The sequence below is a fragment of the Monomorium pharaonis genome, chromosome 1 (genome assembly GCF_013373865.1).
Source record: "Monomorium pharaonis isolate MP-MQ-018 chromosome 1, ASM1337386v2, whole genome shotgun sequence".
In the NCBI taxonomy this organism is placed as follows: Eukaryota; Metazoa; Arthropoda; class Insecta; order Hymenoptera; family Formicidae; genus Monomorium; species Monomorium pharaonis.
This window is the reverse complement of record NC_050467.1, coordinates 20,635,672-20,653,108: the sequence shown is the minus strand read 5'-3', so window position 1 is coordinate 20,653,108 and position 17,437 is coordinate 20,635,672. Positions and strand designations below refer to the sequence as shown.

The 17,437-nt window shown below is 29.7% G+C and overlaps 1 protein-coding gene across 1 annotated transcript in view; it reads right to left on the bottom strand.

The window, feature by feature from the left end:
- Nucleotides 1–3,655, bottom strand: part of LOC105834522 (Kv channel-interacting protein 4) — a gene marked incomplete at its 5' end in the record, with an annotated part of 30,558 nt that extends 26,903 nt beyond the window's left edge. Inside the window, 2 exons of the mRNA XM_028192240.2 lie at nt 2,261–2,587; nt 3,349–3,655. Coding sequence (XP_028048041.1) covers nt 2,261–2,587; nt 3,349–3,655 — 634 coding nt within the window. The remainder of the gene's footprint in view (nt 1–2,260; nt 2,588–3,348) is intronic.
- Nucleotides 3,656–17,437: the final 13,782 nt, after the last annotated feature.

Sequence of the window (17,437 nt, the reverse complement as noted above, 5' to 3'; positions counted from 1 at the left end):
AATATTATTGTATTGAGTATTTTATGTAGTTGGCAGCCCGCAATCACATATGTTATTGGCTATATTACTTTTTTTTCTGTGTAAGATTAATATCATATAAGACAGAAGAAATATTATAAGAAGAAATTGATATCAGAAGAAATTTTGGCATTATTTCAACTATAATTTCAATCATACATTTTGATAATTAAATACAACTTCGTCGTATTTAATTATCAAAATGTATTATTCGTACATCAAATCGTACGTGTGTGATGTATCAATTTGCTTATTTAACACTTGTAATAATAGATACATGGATATGTACAAATATAATAACTATTAATATTATTTATGGATGCAAAACATTATTATATATCATAAAATAAAGCAGTTAAATATAGTTCGTTTAGCGCAAAGTACTTATATTTATTATGAGAATATCTAACCTTTATATATATTTTCTACCTAAATTACAAGAATTGCTTTTGCTTACAGCTATTATTAATTCAAATTTTGAAAATTATTATAATATAAATAGATAATAAATTCTTTATATTTTAATCTCAAATATTTGTTAAAACATTCTAAGGTTTTATTAAAAATTTTCGTCTTTCTTTTGAAATACATTTTGAAAAAAATGAAGAAAATAAATTAAACGCGTATAACACACTGCACATTACATCAATGCAATGTAAAAAAAATTGCCTAATGACAAAAATAAATTAAAAATCATTATTTACTTAATTAATTAACTAGATAGAGTTCACGAACAAATGTAGTACATATACTGAGCATGTTTTTGCAATACTGATCAGATAAATGAGTCATTTCAATAAAGTTATGATTCAGAGCAACTGGCAGATAACAAATGCAAGGCAAGCGTTTGCTAACGGTATTTCACCGTCCTTCGCGCTGATACGTTGCACGAATGACGATGTTGGTTCCAGATATTTCTCTCATAAATTTGTTTGTGAAAATGTAATTTGCGGATGAAACCGCATCTGGACTATATGAATTTTCATGAAGTTGGCAACCCCGAATCCCCAGGACACGTTGCGTGAGTATTCCGTCGATCTCTAGAGTATTGCGTGATGAAAGTACGCCTTTGGTGACCATGGGATATGTGAAACAGTAATATAAGTTAACTGTGAAACTGCTCGCTGTATAATAATATAAATATAAATATTCGATAATTTTGAGGAGTTTGAATTAAGTTAGTAATATTTTTCATCTCACATTGTCTTTGAGTGATGTTTCGCCTTCAAATTGTTAGCCTGAAGACATTGCGTAATAGAATTTTTCTTTCACCATTTATTTTAAAATATGTATGTATCAATGAAATTGTTTTCGATTTGATTGATAAAAGACTGATAAACTCATCTGTGTAAAATTGTTCATTGCTCTAGTTTATTGGTGGATCTGAGTAAGATCGATCGAAAAAAAGATATATATAGTTTAATGAGAAGGCAAGCAAACTACGCAGGTGCAAGTATCATGCAACATAAATGACCAGTAAGACACGTGAATAGCGTGTAGTGTTGGCATAGTGTCAGGAAAACCCTGGAGGCCTTCACGTTTCACGAACGAGTAGGCGAGTCACTTTTTTCCTGGTTGCCCAATAGAAAACAGTATATAATAGAAAACAGCATATAGTGACGTTGGTTCATCGAATACATCTCAAGTTCATAAAATGTAAAATGTTACTCCCATGTGACTTCTTGATTCTTGAATACATTCAAAAAGAGAAAAGTCGTTTCTTTCCACACAGCATTTTGTATGCACATACAGAGTTGTTTCATAAATATCGCTGTCGGATATCTATTGTTTATAATAATAATTATACGTATACGTAATATTACTATCTAAGTAAACTTAAAATATAATATAGACTTAAAGCATAATTAAACAGATGACCGTTTAATAAACTTATCAGACATCTTTTTAATTTGTGTAATAGCTATAATTATGGATTATTTTAGATATTATTTTAGTTTCATTAAATTAAAAAGGTACGAGTGATATGAGATATATTAAGTGTAAAACTCAATTTTTTAATTTCCTATGCGATAATTTTATTTTTCAAAGAAAAGAACTTAACCTAATTAATGCTTCCTTGAATAAGTGCATTTATATTTTTTAGGACAAAGTTTTCAATTAATCATGAAAGTATCAACAAAAGTATATCAATCGAAAGTCAAAGTTTAACAAAAAAATTTCTTTCTTGCGCAAGGTATAATAAAAATCTCTACACACAGTGATAAATCTAAAACAAATATACCTAGAGCGAACTTGACGCCAGTCCAGGCTTGCCTCACGTAGTTGATTAACCTCCTGTAGAGAGGCCTTGGTGGTCTTTTGGTGGAAGTCCCCTCCTCATTGCATGTGCTATCGTTATCCAGCGTTCCCGGCGGCGGGCCTACGCCCGACAGGGTGCCAGCTTGATTCCGCTTGCCGAGAATGTTCACGACCTCCCGCAGCCCAGGCGCAACGCCCTGCAGTCCTGGTGCGTAATTCGCGGGGGCGACGCCGGAACCAAAGAGGTTCGCGCCGCCCCCGCGACCTCTGCCACGTCCACGACTTCCGCGGCCCCAGACGGTGCCACTGCCTTCGAGAATTTACGACGTGATCAGATTTCGATATTTTGACTTAGCAGTCCATAGTACTTTTTATATAGGCGAGAAATCGAACAACAAAAATAACCGGATGTTCCGGACAATTTTTCCAGACAATTTGCCCGTTGTACATTCAGCCTTCAAAATGACTTGTGTTTTTAATAAACCTGAATTATACGACTTATGATTGAAATATGCAATTTAAAGATTTGGTTATTCTAAATAAAGAGAAATTATTTAAAGAAAGACTCACGCTCGTAATTTAAAACTGTTCAAGTCCTGAGTTATGGTTTTCGAGTCAGAAAAGTTTGGTATATCAAATGACGAAGAGAGATAGTGTTACAACGTAATATATAGATGTTCTCAAGGGTGCAGTTTACTTTAAATATATAACGCGAATATAATGTCGTATTTCACGCTTAGATAATTAACTCAGACATTGGAGACATTTTGAATTCTTAAAAATAAATTCAAAAGATATTTATAATCATAAAAGACATTTATAATAATAAGGTTGTGTTCAAATAATACAAACAAATATTACAATTAATATAGTAATAATATAATTTTTTAAACTAATTATTTAAATTATATTATTACAACATTATGTTTATCTTAAAATGATTTTTTTTTAAATTTTAAATCAATTTCAATAACAATAATATTTTGATCAATTTATAAATTTTCTGTTTTTTGCAATGCAAGATATTATTTTTCACTTTTATTCGACTTCAATAAAGGAACGTCGTAATACCTTGGCGCTTTTTGTAGGAGGGGAGCCCCACCACGGGGCCGCAACCCCCCGCGCTTCCTGCGACAGAAGAGCTGATGGTGGCAAGGCAGGGAACACCCCGACCGCCACCCGTTCGACGTTCCAAATCACGACGTCTGCAACCACCGCCGCCTCCACTGCCACCGCCACCCCCGGCGGACAACACGACGGACCCAGAGGTACGTTTGCACGGCCCCTTTCCTGCGGAGCCTCTTCCTATCGACGAAGGCCCCGCTCGTTTACGTCGCCGGACTCGCTGCAGATTTCCACGGGGAATTCTGCAAGGTATTTCGTAGGGTTGTCACCCTATCTTGCGCATCTTTCTTTTCTTGTTTTATAACTTTTGCTATTTTACGCGCATCAAATATGTTCTCTTCTTTTCTTTTGCGAGTAACTGTACTTATATAAATACGCGCAGTCACAACATTAGCATGTTTTAACAAAATAATATATAAATTATTATATATTATTATATATAAGTATTATACAGATTTTTTGTTCATTTTAGTCACTCCCGGTGCGATCGATCTCTCAATAGAAGCTGTACATATGGACGTGCGATGTCAGCGAATTTTCTTGCTTTTTCCGCGCTTTCGGCCTGTCTCTACCAGAAGCTGACTTTTTGGCCATATACACCTGCACCCTCGAAATTCACGTCAAATGGTCGACAATTTACAAGAATCGCAGTTTAGAACGGAGAAGAGCTTTTTTGCATTTTTACCATTACCATTAATGCATAATTCTTTTTACAGAAAACGGCTTTTTTAAAGATTTGGAATCATATAATAATTAATATTTATTTAACAACTAATATACAATTGTTGCTTGATGTTTATAGACGGATCTCATCAAAGTGATATTATCAAGTTCAACAAGTGCATCACCGCAAATGTATTACGTTATGTATTTAATTTATATTAGATTTTATTTAAGTGTAATTTGAATTAAATAGATATATGTATTTAAAAAGATTTTTTCTTCTAAAAATTTTATTAAATGCTCACCCTAACACCTCTTCCAACACGTCGCTTATTTCTTTCAGAAATAAGAGATTCAAATCAATTCTCCTACGATAAAATATCCGTGAATTAGATTATGGCGACCCACGATTTATTTGGTCGTTCGACAAATTTATTCATTGAATGATAGTTGAATGCGGACTTTTCCCAATCTGTTTTTTTATTGCGTGAAGTGCAATATACCCTTCTCAAGACTAGGGCGTTGGCGTGAAGCCCTGGACGAGATCATAATGCTTGCTCTCGAGAGACGTAGTTGGTTAGTGTGTTGTGAATTCGGTTGTGTTAGTATCTGAAACAGGCAAAGAAGAAACACATGCATTAGTTGTGCACGAAATTTCGGGTAAAAAATAACATACACGGATTGTATGAGAAAAACAGAGATTAAAAAAGAATGAAAAAGATACAACTTTGAATTGTATCTTAATTGTAATAAAGTCAATGCTTATTATATATAAAGCCAAAGCAATGATTTTCTGTCAATAATGCAAAGCAAAGATAGTGACAAGAGTATAAAGTTATATTTTATATATATAATTTTATTTTGTCATTATTGTGTGAAATCTTTTAAGAAAATAATGTTATTGAAAAATATTATATATAAACTATAGTTATTAAAAAAAAGTACTTTTTCCGTGTAAAAGATGTGCTGTTAACTTTTTTTATGAATTCTTGCTATACAATTATTACAATTATATTTAATGCTATTGCAAAGTTTAGGTTTAAACCATATTCAAAACATGTACAAAATATATTTTAAAATATGAAAATAATTTTCAGAGTGGAAGCATATGCAAAGCGAGCATAATATGAAAATATACTTTTATTATATCTAAATGGTAGTATTTGTCTATTATCTTTTCTTGAGATTCAAACTTTTTCTCGGATGTGACAACTATTGTAACTAACTTTCTAATTGATTACATCGAATTGAGGTCAGATCGAAAAGGAATTAAGAGTTAATGAGCGCATTTTTCAGGATTTAATGCGGATTCCATGATGACTGCCTATAAATTCACGTGACAGTGGGTTCTAATTGTCTCGATGGATATCAGAAAATATATAGAATTTGCGCGCGCGTGTAGAGCTCTACCACAATTGCTTCTTCATCTTAATTAGGGTCTAACGACTGACTGCAGTGTGCCAACAATTAACGAGACCACCAATTTCGAAAATTTACGTCGATGTACTTGTGCACTTTACAGTCATTATTACCCTACTCACCAAGTTCACAAACATACCACTCAATGTAAGTGAGGGTGATAAAATGGCTACTAGATCGTTCGTAAAGCTACTTGTCTTGCTCAGTCGAAGTTCTTTAAAATTACTTCGAAACCGAATAAGTTACAGCTATGTGCTTCGTATGCTTCGTATGTGAGCTTTCTTGGAGATCAAGGATATGTAGATAAAGAAAAAACGGTGGGGACCATAATTTTCCAAAGATTTATTGTGAAATAAAGTGTCCTTAAATAAAAACTTTTGCTTAAAGATTTATTATTACTGTGAGACAATTTAGATGTTCATATGTAATAAAAATATGTTGCATTTTATTAAAAAACCTTTGAAATAACTGTATAAAAATGTAAATAACGTGATAGCAATAGCAAATGATTTAAATATATGAATAAATAAGCAAATTTTGCAACATATTTATGATAGCAACGTTTGCAACACACCGTTAATAAAAGTTATTGAAGTTTGGTAGTGCTATCGACTCGAAGTTGATAAAACCGTAATCAATTTCGCGTTATTATCAAATAGACTGTGTGGAAACTGTGTTCGGTATTGCCATAACTCTTCGCGATACCGCGAATGAAAGAGAAAAGTGCAAAATGAGAATAAGCTCGGTGGCCCAGAATAAAGTTCAAGCAGTTTTGTGAGTTTGAAAATTTTCAAACAGAAGAAGCTACTAGAAGAAAAGAAATGTATCAACGTCATGCATCCCTTACCTAAAAAATATAACTCATTGCATGATGGCTCATTGAAAGCAGAGATGCAGTTATATCTTTTGGTACATAAATAAATCTGAGATTGATATTTACATTCGCAAGTTTTACGATTCTACCTAGGTTTCCCTTTGTTATCCTGCATTACAGAGAGAAAATTCCTACATAACTTAATAAAATATATCTTTCCATGATTCTGACTGGGAAAGTAATATAGGTGGAATTATAGATATGTGTATTTTCTGTGTAAGAAAGATTAAATTTTGTATATAAATATGTTTATACGAACATATGTAAATGCGTAAAAAAGATATAATTTATTTTGTGTAATATTTACATCAAAGAAAGATATAAATATTGATATATAAAATTTTATTAACAATTTTTATTATCTCTTTTTAAAATAAGATTTACGATAAAACTTTTATATAAAAATATGTTAATTTATTCGTATTTAATATAATTTTAAAGATAATCTACTTATTGCATTGCTCACTATTTGGTTTATAACTTTATCGTTCTATGCGAGTAAAGAATTATGTTGCTTTTTTAACTCATATGTCTCAAATTCCATTAATATATATATATCAGAATATGATAAGCAATTACTGCGGTTCTCTACGGCATTGCAGATAAGAGCACGTGCTTACTTGCTACGTTTGTAACAGGCTCCGTGACCTTTGGAGTTTATATCGAGTTAGTTCAAGACACGATTGTAGTGCAATGACGTAAGGTAATGTCTAGGAAGCTTTTGACATCGTTTGATGGCCCAACATTACCAAGTTCATGTCACATAACTCTAGGGATAGCTTGTCTTCTAAAAAAAGAATGTTGTATGGCTTATCAAATTCGTTTATCGATTACAATTTTTTTTCTTACCCTTATATTTTACCTCCGATTATGCTGAATAGCCTATGCTGGAATTCTAAAAATAGGATAAAAAATGTAAGAGAAAATCATGGCATATGTGGAAAGTTGACTTATATAAATGCTTAACTTACAAGGATGTTTTCTCAAGAAGATTGAGAAAATAAAACAGAATAGGAAATGTGAAAAATGTGAATTATCTCTCTAAGAACTCTGAGAAAAATAAAATAAAATAAAATATTTTAGCTATAATAACAACAAAGCCAAATTGAAATAATAAAATCGAATAAAATATTGAAATCGTTCTCCATTATAATAACATGCTAGAATCAAAATATAAAATAAATTTTATTTTACACTTGCTATATGATAAATATTTATGAATATTTTTAAATAATTTTTTAATTTATATTAATATGTGCGCAAAAGATTTTAAATTGAATAAATATAAATACAATCATTTTAACATGCAGGAAAATATTGATTGTTATTGTGAATTTGAAAGATAAAAAAAGATGTTTGTCGTTAAACCTTTATTTTAAATTAGTATGTAAACTTTTAATTTATCCCATTTTTGTGACATCAATATCAATAATTTTATTCAAAATACATCTACTACTTTGCAAAATCTGCATTTCGATGTTTACTTAAATGATTACAAATATTAATAATAATTAATTTATAAATGAATATTAATAATACAAGTGTAAAACACTGGTATCACATAGCTGAAAATTTATCTGGCTTTTGATTATATGAAACTATCTTTATACGCCACGTAACGTCAACATTCTTCCGGCGAGCAAACATTCCATCGAGTCTGATCTAAAAAGAAGCTCTTCTACTCGTCGCGGCGTCGTCGTTGTAGACCAGAGTGCCATCCAAAATCTACTTTTATCTCCTGGGGCGACCATCCCTTCACATTACTTCGTTCCCCCTAAGTTTTACCTCACGACTATCTCGATTGGCCACTTTTCTTTTCTTCCAATTTTCGTCCTGGTTTCTTGGATTCTCCCCTATATGGGGATCTTGCTATGAGTGTTGGAGAGATAAACTAAAAGAGAATGTCCAGAAAATGAAGAGTAACTAACAAATCTGAATACTCAAATGGATTAAAATTTTTGCAAAGTAAATGCAATTTTAACACTATTAATGTCGCAGAAATTTATTAAATTAAAAGATTATATATTACATAATAAATAATATAAAATAAAAATGTAAAGATAAATATCTTCGTAGTGTTCTTCTTTTAATTTATTGTAATCTTATTCAATATTCTTCTGCGTGTTAAAATTCTTGTACCTATATTTATCCAATTAAAAATCTCTCGCGCATATATTAACATAAATTTAAAAATTATTTAAAAATATTCATAAATATTTATCAAAATAACTAAATATGATATATACAAAAATATAAGAATATCTATGTCCTATGATAGGGATTACATTGCATGCTACGAACGACAAGCGCTCTGTGTCAACGTGGTATAATAGTGTTCCGACGTTCTCGTGACGTCAGCGCATTACACGGAGATGCGTCCCCGTGTCAGATAATCCGAAATAGACTTAGTATCCATAGATCACATCTCTGTACTCTTGTCGTGCGGCACGTTGGCCTGTCTGCTCGCATTTTGGCGTGCCCTCTTGGTCGTAAAGCGATAAATCAGGCTTTAAACTCCCGGGCCTTGTGTACGTGCGATGAACGAAGTCGACCCTGAGTAAGAGACCAAACTTGTCCCCCGCGAAGGCCGAGTCAGGAAGACAACCCGCCACCACCAACAAATCTTCCGCGATCGTAGTGTCTTTTACGGGGTTGGGTCCCGTTAGTGGATAGAGCAGGAAGAGACGGGCCTATAATTTTCAGTAGACCTGTCCTGAAGAACACGGAGATACCGCACGTGTACCATAGATTCGTAGTACAATTTACATCGCAGATACGTCACGTGCATGTAAGTTACGCCATATAGCGTGGCGTTTCACTAAAGCTAGGCGACTTACCGCGCATAAATTAGTCCACCTCGAAACGCGAAACGCAGTTAGGTAGGATACATAGCCCGAGACATAGCGCCCGCACAAATCCACCGTCTTTAGTAAATGCCGATCGAGTTTACCCCTTAGAAAGCACCTCGTTTGCCCGTCGAGAAACGCGAGATATCTTTCGTTTTCATATTCGCTTATCTCTATGTTCGCAAATAATTTATTTCAAAATTAACTCGATCTTCGCAAAAATAAATAATTTTTATCTAATATTTATTTTATTACCATCTTTATATTTATCTGTCTTTATACTTTCGCAAATAATTTACTTCGAAATTAACAAGAGCTCCAAAGACAGTCAACTTTTACTTAATATTCTTATCCAGTACCACATACAACATACATTTTTTTACAAAATATTAGCAAAGTATAAAATATGGTTCTAAACATAAGGCAAGAAATTATTGACACTTGAATTATGTGAAATTATGTATTTGCACACACAATGTGTTCCATGCAATAAATATATTATTTGCCTAATCGTTTGTACCCGTATGCGAAATTTGTACGAAACATTCATAACCACTGTCTAGACACATTAATTCAATTAAGCAGTTTGTATCACGTACAATCAAATAATCTTTGAGATCTGGACTAGCATAGTAGATTGAACAGCTTCCCTTCGGGGAATTGCAAATGCACGAAGCTTTGCGAAGCAGTTTGAAGCTTCTACATTCTGCTGTCCATCAATACATGTTCTGTCCCCGTTCGTCAAAATCTGATCCTGTATTATCAAAATCTGGTTTGTGGAAATAAGTCATATATTTATTTTGGCAATATTAATAAATAATAAATTGTAAATGATAAATTAAAAATAACTAATATAATATTCCGTTTTATACATGTAAATTTTCATGACAGATTTTCCTAAATTAAAAGATAAAGACATACAAAAATGCCTACTAGAATTTTCTAATAAAGATTTGATGTTCAATCAATATTTTTTTAAACTATATTATATAATGTCATTGTATAAGATTGAAGCCACATATATTCCTTGAAAGAGTACGCATGTATCATGAATATTGTAAAAACTTTTGTGCACTCAAGAGAGCGCGCGCGTATCTTGAGCAGAAAGGTACGATAAAATGCGATGATAAAACGGCGCTGGTTTATGAAAGGTGGGTAAAAGCATCGCGAATGTATGAAGGAAAGAATGAAAGAGAACTACGGCATATTCCTTCAGTACATAAATTCTCTCACAGGTCAACCGGCGAGACTACGAAAGGGCGGCGCTATGTGCAAAATTTAAGCACCTCCGGTTTACGCTGTTTACACGTGGCTGTGTAGAGTTGACCGAGAAATATCCTTAAGCAGTACGAGTAAATGAGCAAGGCAAAACAGAAACAGCTGGTGGCAGCTTTCTTTTTTAATTTCGTAGCTGAAAAAAGTTTGACATGACAGCTTCGCATAATGTTCGCTGACCAGGCTATGAATTCTAACCTAGTATCGATTTATCGAAAAAATACATTGGCCTTTATAGAATGTGATATATGTCCATTTAGAGAAAGAGAAAGAGAGAAAGAGTTTTATTAAAATTGTGCTAAAGTAATATTCTGTAACAGAAGAGTAACTTAAACAAATCATTATTCTTAAAAAAAAAAAAACCCGCTCTGTGTGCGCGCGCGCGTGTGTGTGTGTGTGTGTGAGGGAGAGAGAAAATGATGATAGAGAAGAAATATATAGAGTCAAATTAAATTTAAAACAAAGTAAAAATTTGTCGTCTCTATATATGTAACATTTATTGTTTATAAAAATTGAAAAAATTTTTGTATTTTAAGTACGAGAAAACTGGCATTATCATAATATACTTATAGTCTCAAAAGATAATGATCAGATTAAACTGAATCATTTTATAATCTTTTTATCGTGGTATGTTTAGGTCCATAACATTTTATTTATAATCGTGATGTCCCTATTAACGGCTAGAAGGTCGCTGAGATATTACTTTGCTCTTGAATCGATCCCCTTTTCATGGACCCTTCACATTGTTTCGACCCCGGATAAGGTTACAAAAATAGTTTACTGATATAAGCACGAGAAGCTTAGAACTTACTAGCTAATAGATTTATATATTTATTTTTCTGTAATACACTATTCAATTTTTATATTATCTACACATTATTCACTCTTCTAGGAATATAATTAAATATTCATATTGCTTGTTCAAAATAATATCTGGTATAATAAGATACTTGATCAATGCCTTGAAACATGTATTTGTATATATCATAAAAATACAATTAATTAATTCAAATATAAATATTAATTTTAAAATGTGCATAATAATTCTTAGTTTTAAAGTAAAGTAGTTAAAATATGTATATGCCAATAATTTTTAAGTAATTTGAAGTTTTAATGTAGTAGTATTTAATATATACTATATTTTAATATATCTAAATAAATAAGTAAAATATTCAAAACATTTCATTATCTAAAATATCGTGTAATATATACGCTAAATTTGCATTAGAGATGTAGAGATGAACATCACTATAATGTAACTTACGGGTTGAAATTTGCAAGGGTCCTAATTTACGCTTCACTATGTGTAAATTACACAACAGAGGCACAAGCTTACACTCTAATTAGGTCATTATCAAATTATATGGTATAGTATAGCGTCGCGTGAACCAAATCAGATGACGTTCTACTTGGATTAAAGCTTCGGGTAATCAAATTTCAGAGATTCATAAGTAAACATTAAAAAAATTACCTTTAACGATCCGAGTCTTATCTGACAAAAGAATCTTTATCTGCAGCTGATAGATATTTCAGTTAACACTCAAGGAAAAAGATTCCAAGTAATAGGAACTATGATGCGTTTTTTCCATCACAAAATTTAACAATTGAAATTTTATTTTTAAAAAGTGATATTAATATTTCAAACAAGTTATCTTGTATTACATACAATAGAATTATATGTGTATAATTAAAAAAATGCATTATAGTATAATAAAGCTATAAAACCAGCTAGAAAAATTTAGTTGGTGTTTATCGATAATATTATATTAATTACATAATATTGTATTAATTACAAAAGTTGCTAAATTATAAATAACAATATTATTTTTTATGAAAAATAATGATAGTATTGATAAATAACACGTGGTTGTAATATAAGTAATATATATGTATACAACGTATATTTACGTAATAATAATACTTGTGTGTGTGTAATACTCATACATTATTTTAGTAAAGCTCATCGTATGCGTAAAACTTTATTATAGAAATAAACAAACTAATAATGACATAGTAAACATATGAAATTTGCGGTTGTTTTCAGAATTTTCTAGTCCTGTGAACAAGATATTCATTTTACAGATATATGGTTGTTACCTTTTCTCTCTGGTGCTGGCAGATTTCGCCGAAGCGTAAATAAAAGAGATAAAAAATAAAATATAAAAAGATAAGAAAAATTTTTTTAAATATAAAGTATCACCTGTTTTTGTTTTTAAATTAAATGCAATAATTTTTCTATAATGTTCTTTTTCTTTCAATTAAAATATAAACTTTTTAAATTAATTTTTCTTCAAATAGTTAACTAAAAATTAAATTAGTTTATACAATATATATGTAATTATGTAATTATAAAATAAATTGACTTAATTAAGGATGTTGTATATAATTCTAGAGTTAGTATATAATTCTTGCATGAGTAATACGATCTTTCATTATGATACCATTTTATTGTGATAATTGAGATTATTTGTTTATATCGTTTTGTTGTTAATTATTACAAAATATAAAGCAGTATTATAAAAATTGCTATATTATTTGATAGAAAACACTTTTTAGTTTACATTTATATTTTAAAAGTTTTATTTTTAGATTTTGTTTAAGAAACACTATCTAAAAACAAAGTGATATGCCAGTATTGATGATCTTCCTGTATATGCTATATTTAATTTTTTTATCTAAAACAAGCAAGTTTTTTTTTCTACATACAAGAATTGGTACGCAGGAAAATTATTATTTCTTATACGTAAAATAATTTTAAAAATATTAAAAAATCTCTTCGAAAGTATTATCGTGTTTACTATTTACAAAATTTGATGCAAATATCGAGCACTCTCAGGTTGCGGTCATTCATCTGCAATACCTAAATGCGTAATGTCGCTCGCTCTAGTATTCGGTGCCAATCTCGGTCTAGCATAACTCAATATTGGCCGGCTCACCGCCATTACGTGGTTCTACCATTCGAATCTTTGCCCTCGATTATTCTCTAGGCCATCGCAATTTCGATTCTCACCTCGATCGATCTCCTCTCCAGCAGGAAATACGGCCATCCTGTTAACTACCAGTCACGCCTGACGCTTGCCAGACGTCTCCATTCTATAATCGCGGCAAAGATAAAAGCAGTTTTCTCTTCAGCAAGTTTTACTCTAATAATATGACTATAATATGAAATGTGTAATTAGAGTTAATTACACATATACAATTTAATTAGTCTCGTGCATCATTATTGTTTGCCATATTTATTTTATAGAACATATTTCCTCTTTTCATTAAATAAAATAATATTAAAATATTGATATATACTTGAATCATTATAATTGTCAATAATCATGATTTTAATTTTTACGTATCTTACGTTGTATTCGTTTTTGTAAAATTCTAATTCAAAGCAAAAAAGCAAAATATAAATAATAGTGTGCCTTTTCTTGCTAGTGATTAGAAACAAATAATATTACATGCCTGCTAATACAAACATCATTCAAGATTAAATAGTTTCATTGAAGCATAGAAATGCATCACATGGATATATGGATACGGTAAGCAAAGCGTAAACGAGAAATTACATTCACAGTAAATGTAATTGGCCGAGTAACTACTTCAGATGATGAATAAGCAGGAGACTGTGGTTAACGTTCCAAGAAATTACTGCATTTACTAAAGTGTCGAGGACAGGTAATAAATATGGAATGCAAGCATCTCCAATTGTTTCAATCGTCATAGTCTTTATAGAAACTATTGTAACGTAACATTTCTCGCCCATTGCTTCTTACTGTTATAAAACAATTTGATAAAATATTTTTTATCAAAATCTAAGCTTTGTTAAAAAAATTAAAAAAAAAATTAAAAATTACGTAATAATAAATAATATTATAAATAATAATTATATATTATTTTAAAATGAACTTATACATATATAAATATAAATAAATATATTATATAGATATGTATAATTATATATATTGAACAGTTAATCTTAAAATGTGCGTTAGTGACAAAAGAGATATATGTATTTATATAAATTGTTTATGATTTATAATGAGGCAAGAATAATATATTATAGACAATAATAGCAATTAATTGGAATTCGCTTTTGATTACACAGTTTATCGACATAAGTTCATTAAATATATGTATCTATTACACAATAGTTTTATAGAAATATTACAATATATATTAAATGTATTTTAAATATAAAATAATTATAAAAAAGCAAATTGCTATCGAACTAAACGCTTTTAATTTAGAGTATTGTAAATGTATTTTACAGAAAAAATATTTTAAATACAAAAAAATTTATAAAATGCAAATTTAAACATATTTCTTTATAAAAAACTTTTTTTATTTAGTATAAATTAATCAATAATATTGTACCAAAAATGATATTCAGATAACATATTAAAGTTCAGTTAGTACTAACAAATAATAATTATAATTAAATTCATAAATAAATTTGATAAAATTAATTATGTATTGAAATAGGAAGTTTAAATAACATAAATAAGCTTGAAATGTGACAAAAGCTTTACCAAATTGGGATCCTTTTCGTTTTATCATAGGTTTACAAAGCCATCGCAACAGGTAGAACAGTTTCTAGACACCTACGCAATGTTACCGGATTATATCTGGTTGCAGTTACGAAAGCCAGGCAACTAAGATATCACGGTTCACGGAATAATGGTCCATGAAGCGATAATGAGGTTATCTGGGATAGTATATTAGCATTTATAATTATAAAAAAATTGTACTTTCTTTAGCACATTACTCATTAATAATATTGTGCATTAATAATTATATACATAATATAGTATTTAATAATAATATTAAAGTATTATTAATCTTTAACTATAAGTATTAACTTTGTAATTAAAAAATTTATGTTACAATTATTTTTTTACGTAAAATACTTTTTAGAAAAAAATTCATTTTATGCCAATATTATGTCATTACATATCTTTTAGATAATTTGAATTTGAAAGCGTATGTTATAGATAAAAAATAACGTATTGATTGTTTGTGCCATAATGTTTTAACAAAGTAATATCTTTTATTGTTACTACTGTTAACGAGGTGGAATATATGTATATGAGGTAATGATTCATTTAATAAACATTAGCAATCAAAACATTAGATATCCAAGTCCATATATTAATCTAAGACTTAGATATGCATTGCTATGATATTCGAAATTATCATTATAATTCACCAGTACAATCAACTTTATTTTGATAAATTTATTATTGATGTGGTAACTCTAAAATAAAATTTAGAAGAAAATCAATATGATAATAGATCTATGGAAATTGTTTCATTTCTATTTGTTCATTCTACCACGTACGTCAATAACGTAGAATTATATTTTTTTGCAAAGGCGGTTTAACATATTCGGGAGAGCACCAACCCTTAGCGCTGAAATTTTCGTAGTCATTCCATTGAATCGATATCATTTTGCGCAGTTTCATTATAAATCCGCAATTTCGTTAAAATAATTACTAAATTGTAGGATTCATTCAAGAAGCAAATAGATTTCCATCAATTATATTTATACATTATTTATTGCCATCTGAAATATTTGTCAAAATAAAATTGTATATGTAGATTATTACTTATAAATATTGTATACATAAAGCTTCTGAAATATAATGGATACTTTCTTTTCGGTATATATTTTAAATAGAATATTCACTGTATATATTTCTTAAAGTGTTTTCTTAAAGTGTCAAAATTTATTTACATAGTATATAAATGTTAAATAATATTATGTAATATTATATGCGTATATATATATATATATATATATATATATATATGTGTGTGTGTGTGTGTTATATTATGAAATTTTTTCATCATTATGTTTTCTTGCAATTTCACCATCATAGAATTTTGTTATGGAACCATACATGTGCAAATTTATATGATGGCAAGCACATTAAAGTCAATGGCTGGCAGTCATGGCTTCTCATGTTATCCAATAGTCCACGAGTCCTGCAGGACGCATTCTCGTGCATCCGGAATGCAATTCTGACGATGAATGCAATAAGCGCGAGGAAAGTGCTATGTTTGGAAAACTACAGTGGAAGAACGTTCTAACGAAAATGGAACGCCACTTCCTATTTGAATCCGTGCAAGAGTTTTATAACGCGAAGGTAATTTAGGACTGCAATAATCCGCGCATTGAATTAGATATACTTGGCTTATACTTGATTTTATCCACTTTTTACTATGCACAAAATTTTTCATCAATCTTGAAATAAATCTTGATGATAAAAAATTTTATTAAAAGAAAATGCAATTCTTATCAAATAATTTTATAGAAATTTTAATTTAATTTAATAATACGTATTGTGTATCAATCTAATTATTACAAACAGAAAACAATAAATAAAATATTAATTAAATAAATATATTACTTCATGTAAAATAGTGAGAATCAGATTGTGTTATGCATAGGCATAACCTTTTCAGATTCTTTATTAATTTCACTTTATATACTATTTTAATGCAAATTTCTATGTGATTGTAATTACATATCGATAATTATAATATCATTAATGTATATTTTAAATTTGCAATAAATTATTAAATTCAATAATCCAAAGATTAAATAATCATTACAAATGCACAATATAAAATTAATTATTACACAATATTTAAAAAAAATTAAGAAATATATATTCTGTAAACAAAATATTTATTTTCCAAGAATATGTTTTCTTTATGAACATTAATATATATTTTAAAATATGTTTGTAAAACTACAGTACATAATGTACTTTGTCATACTAAATAATTCCTTGTTTTAAGAAGTATTTCTTCGTTTCATATGCATATCAATTTCACATTACTTACTAATATTGTATCAAATAACAAATGATCTTAGCAAATGATGTATATTCACAGATTGTCAAGCACATTTTAATATAATACTTCAATCATAAAGCAATCTATATCTAGTTATGTATGG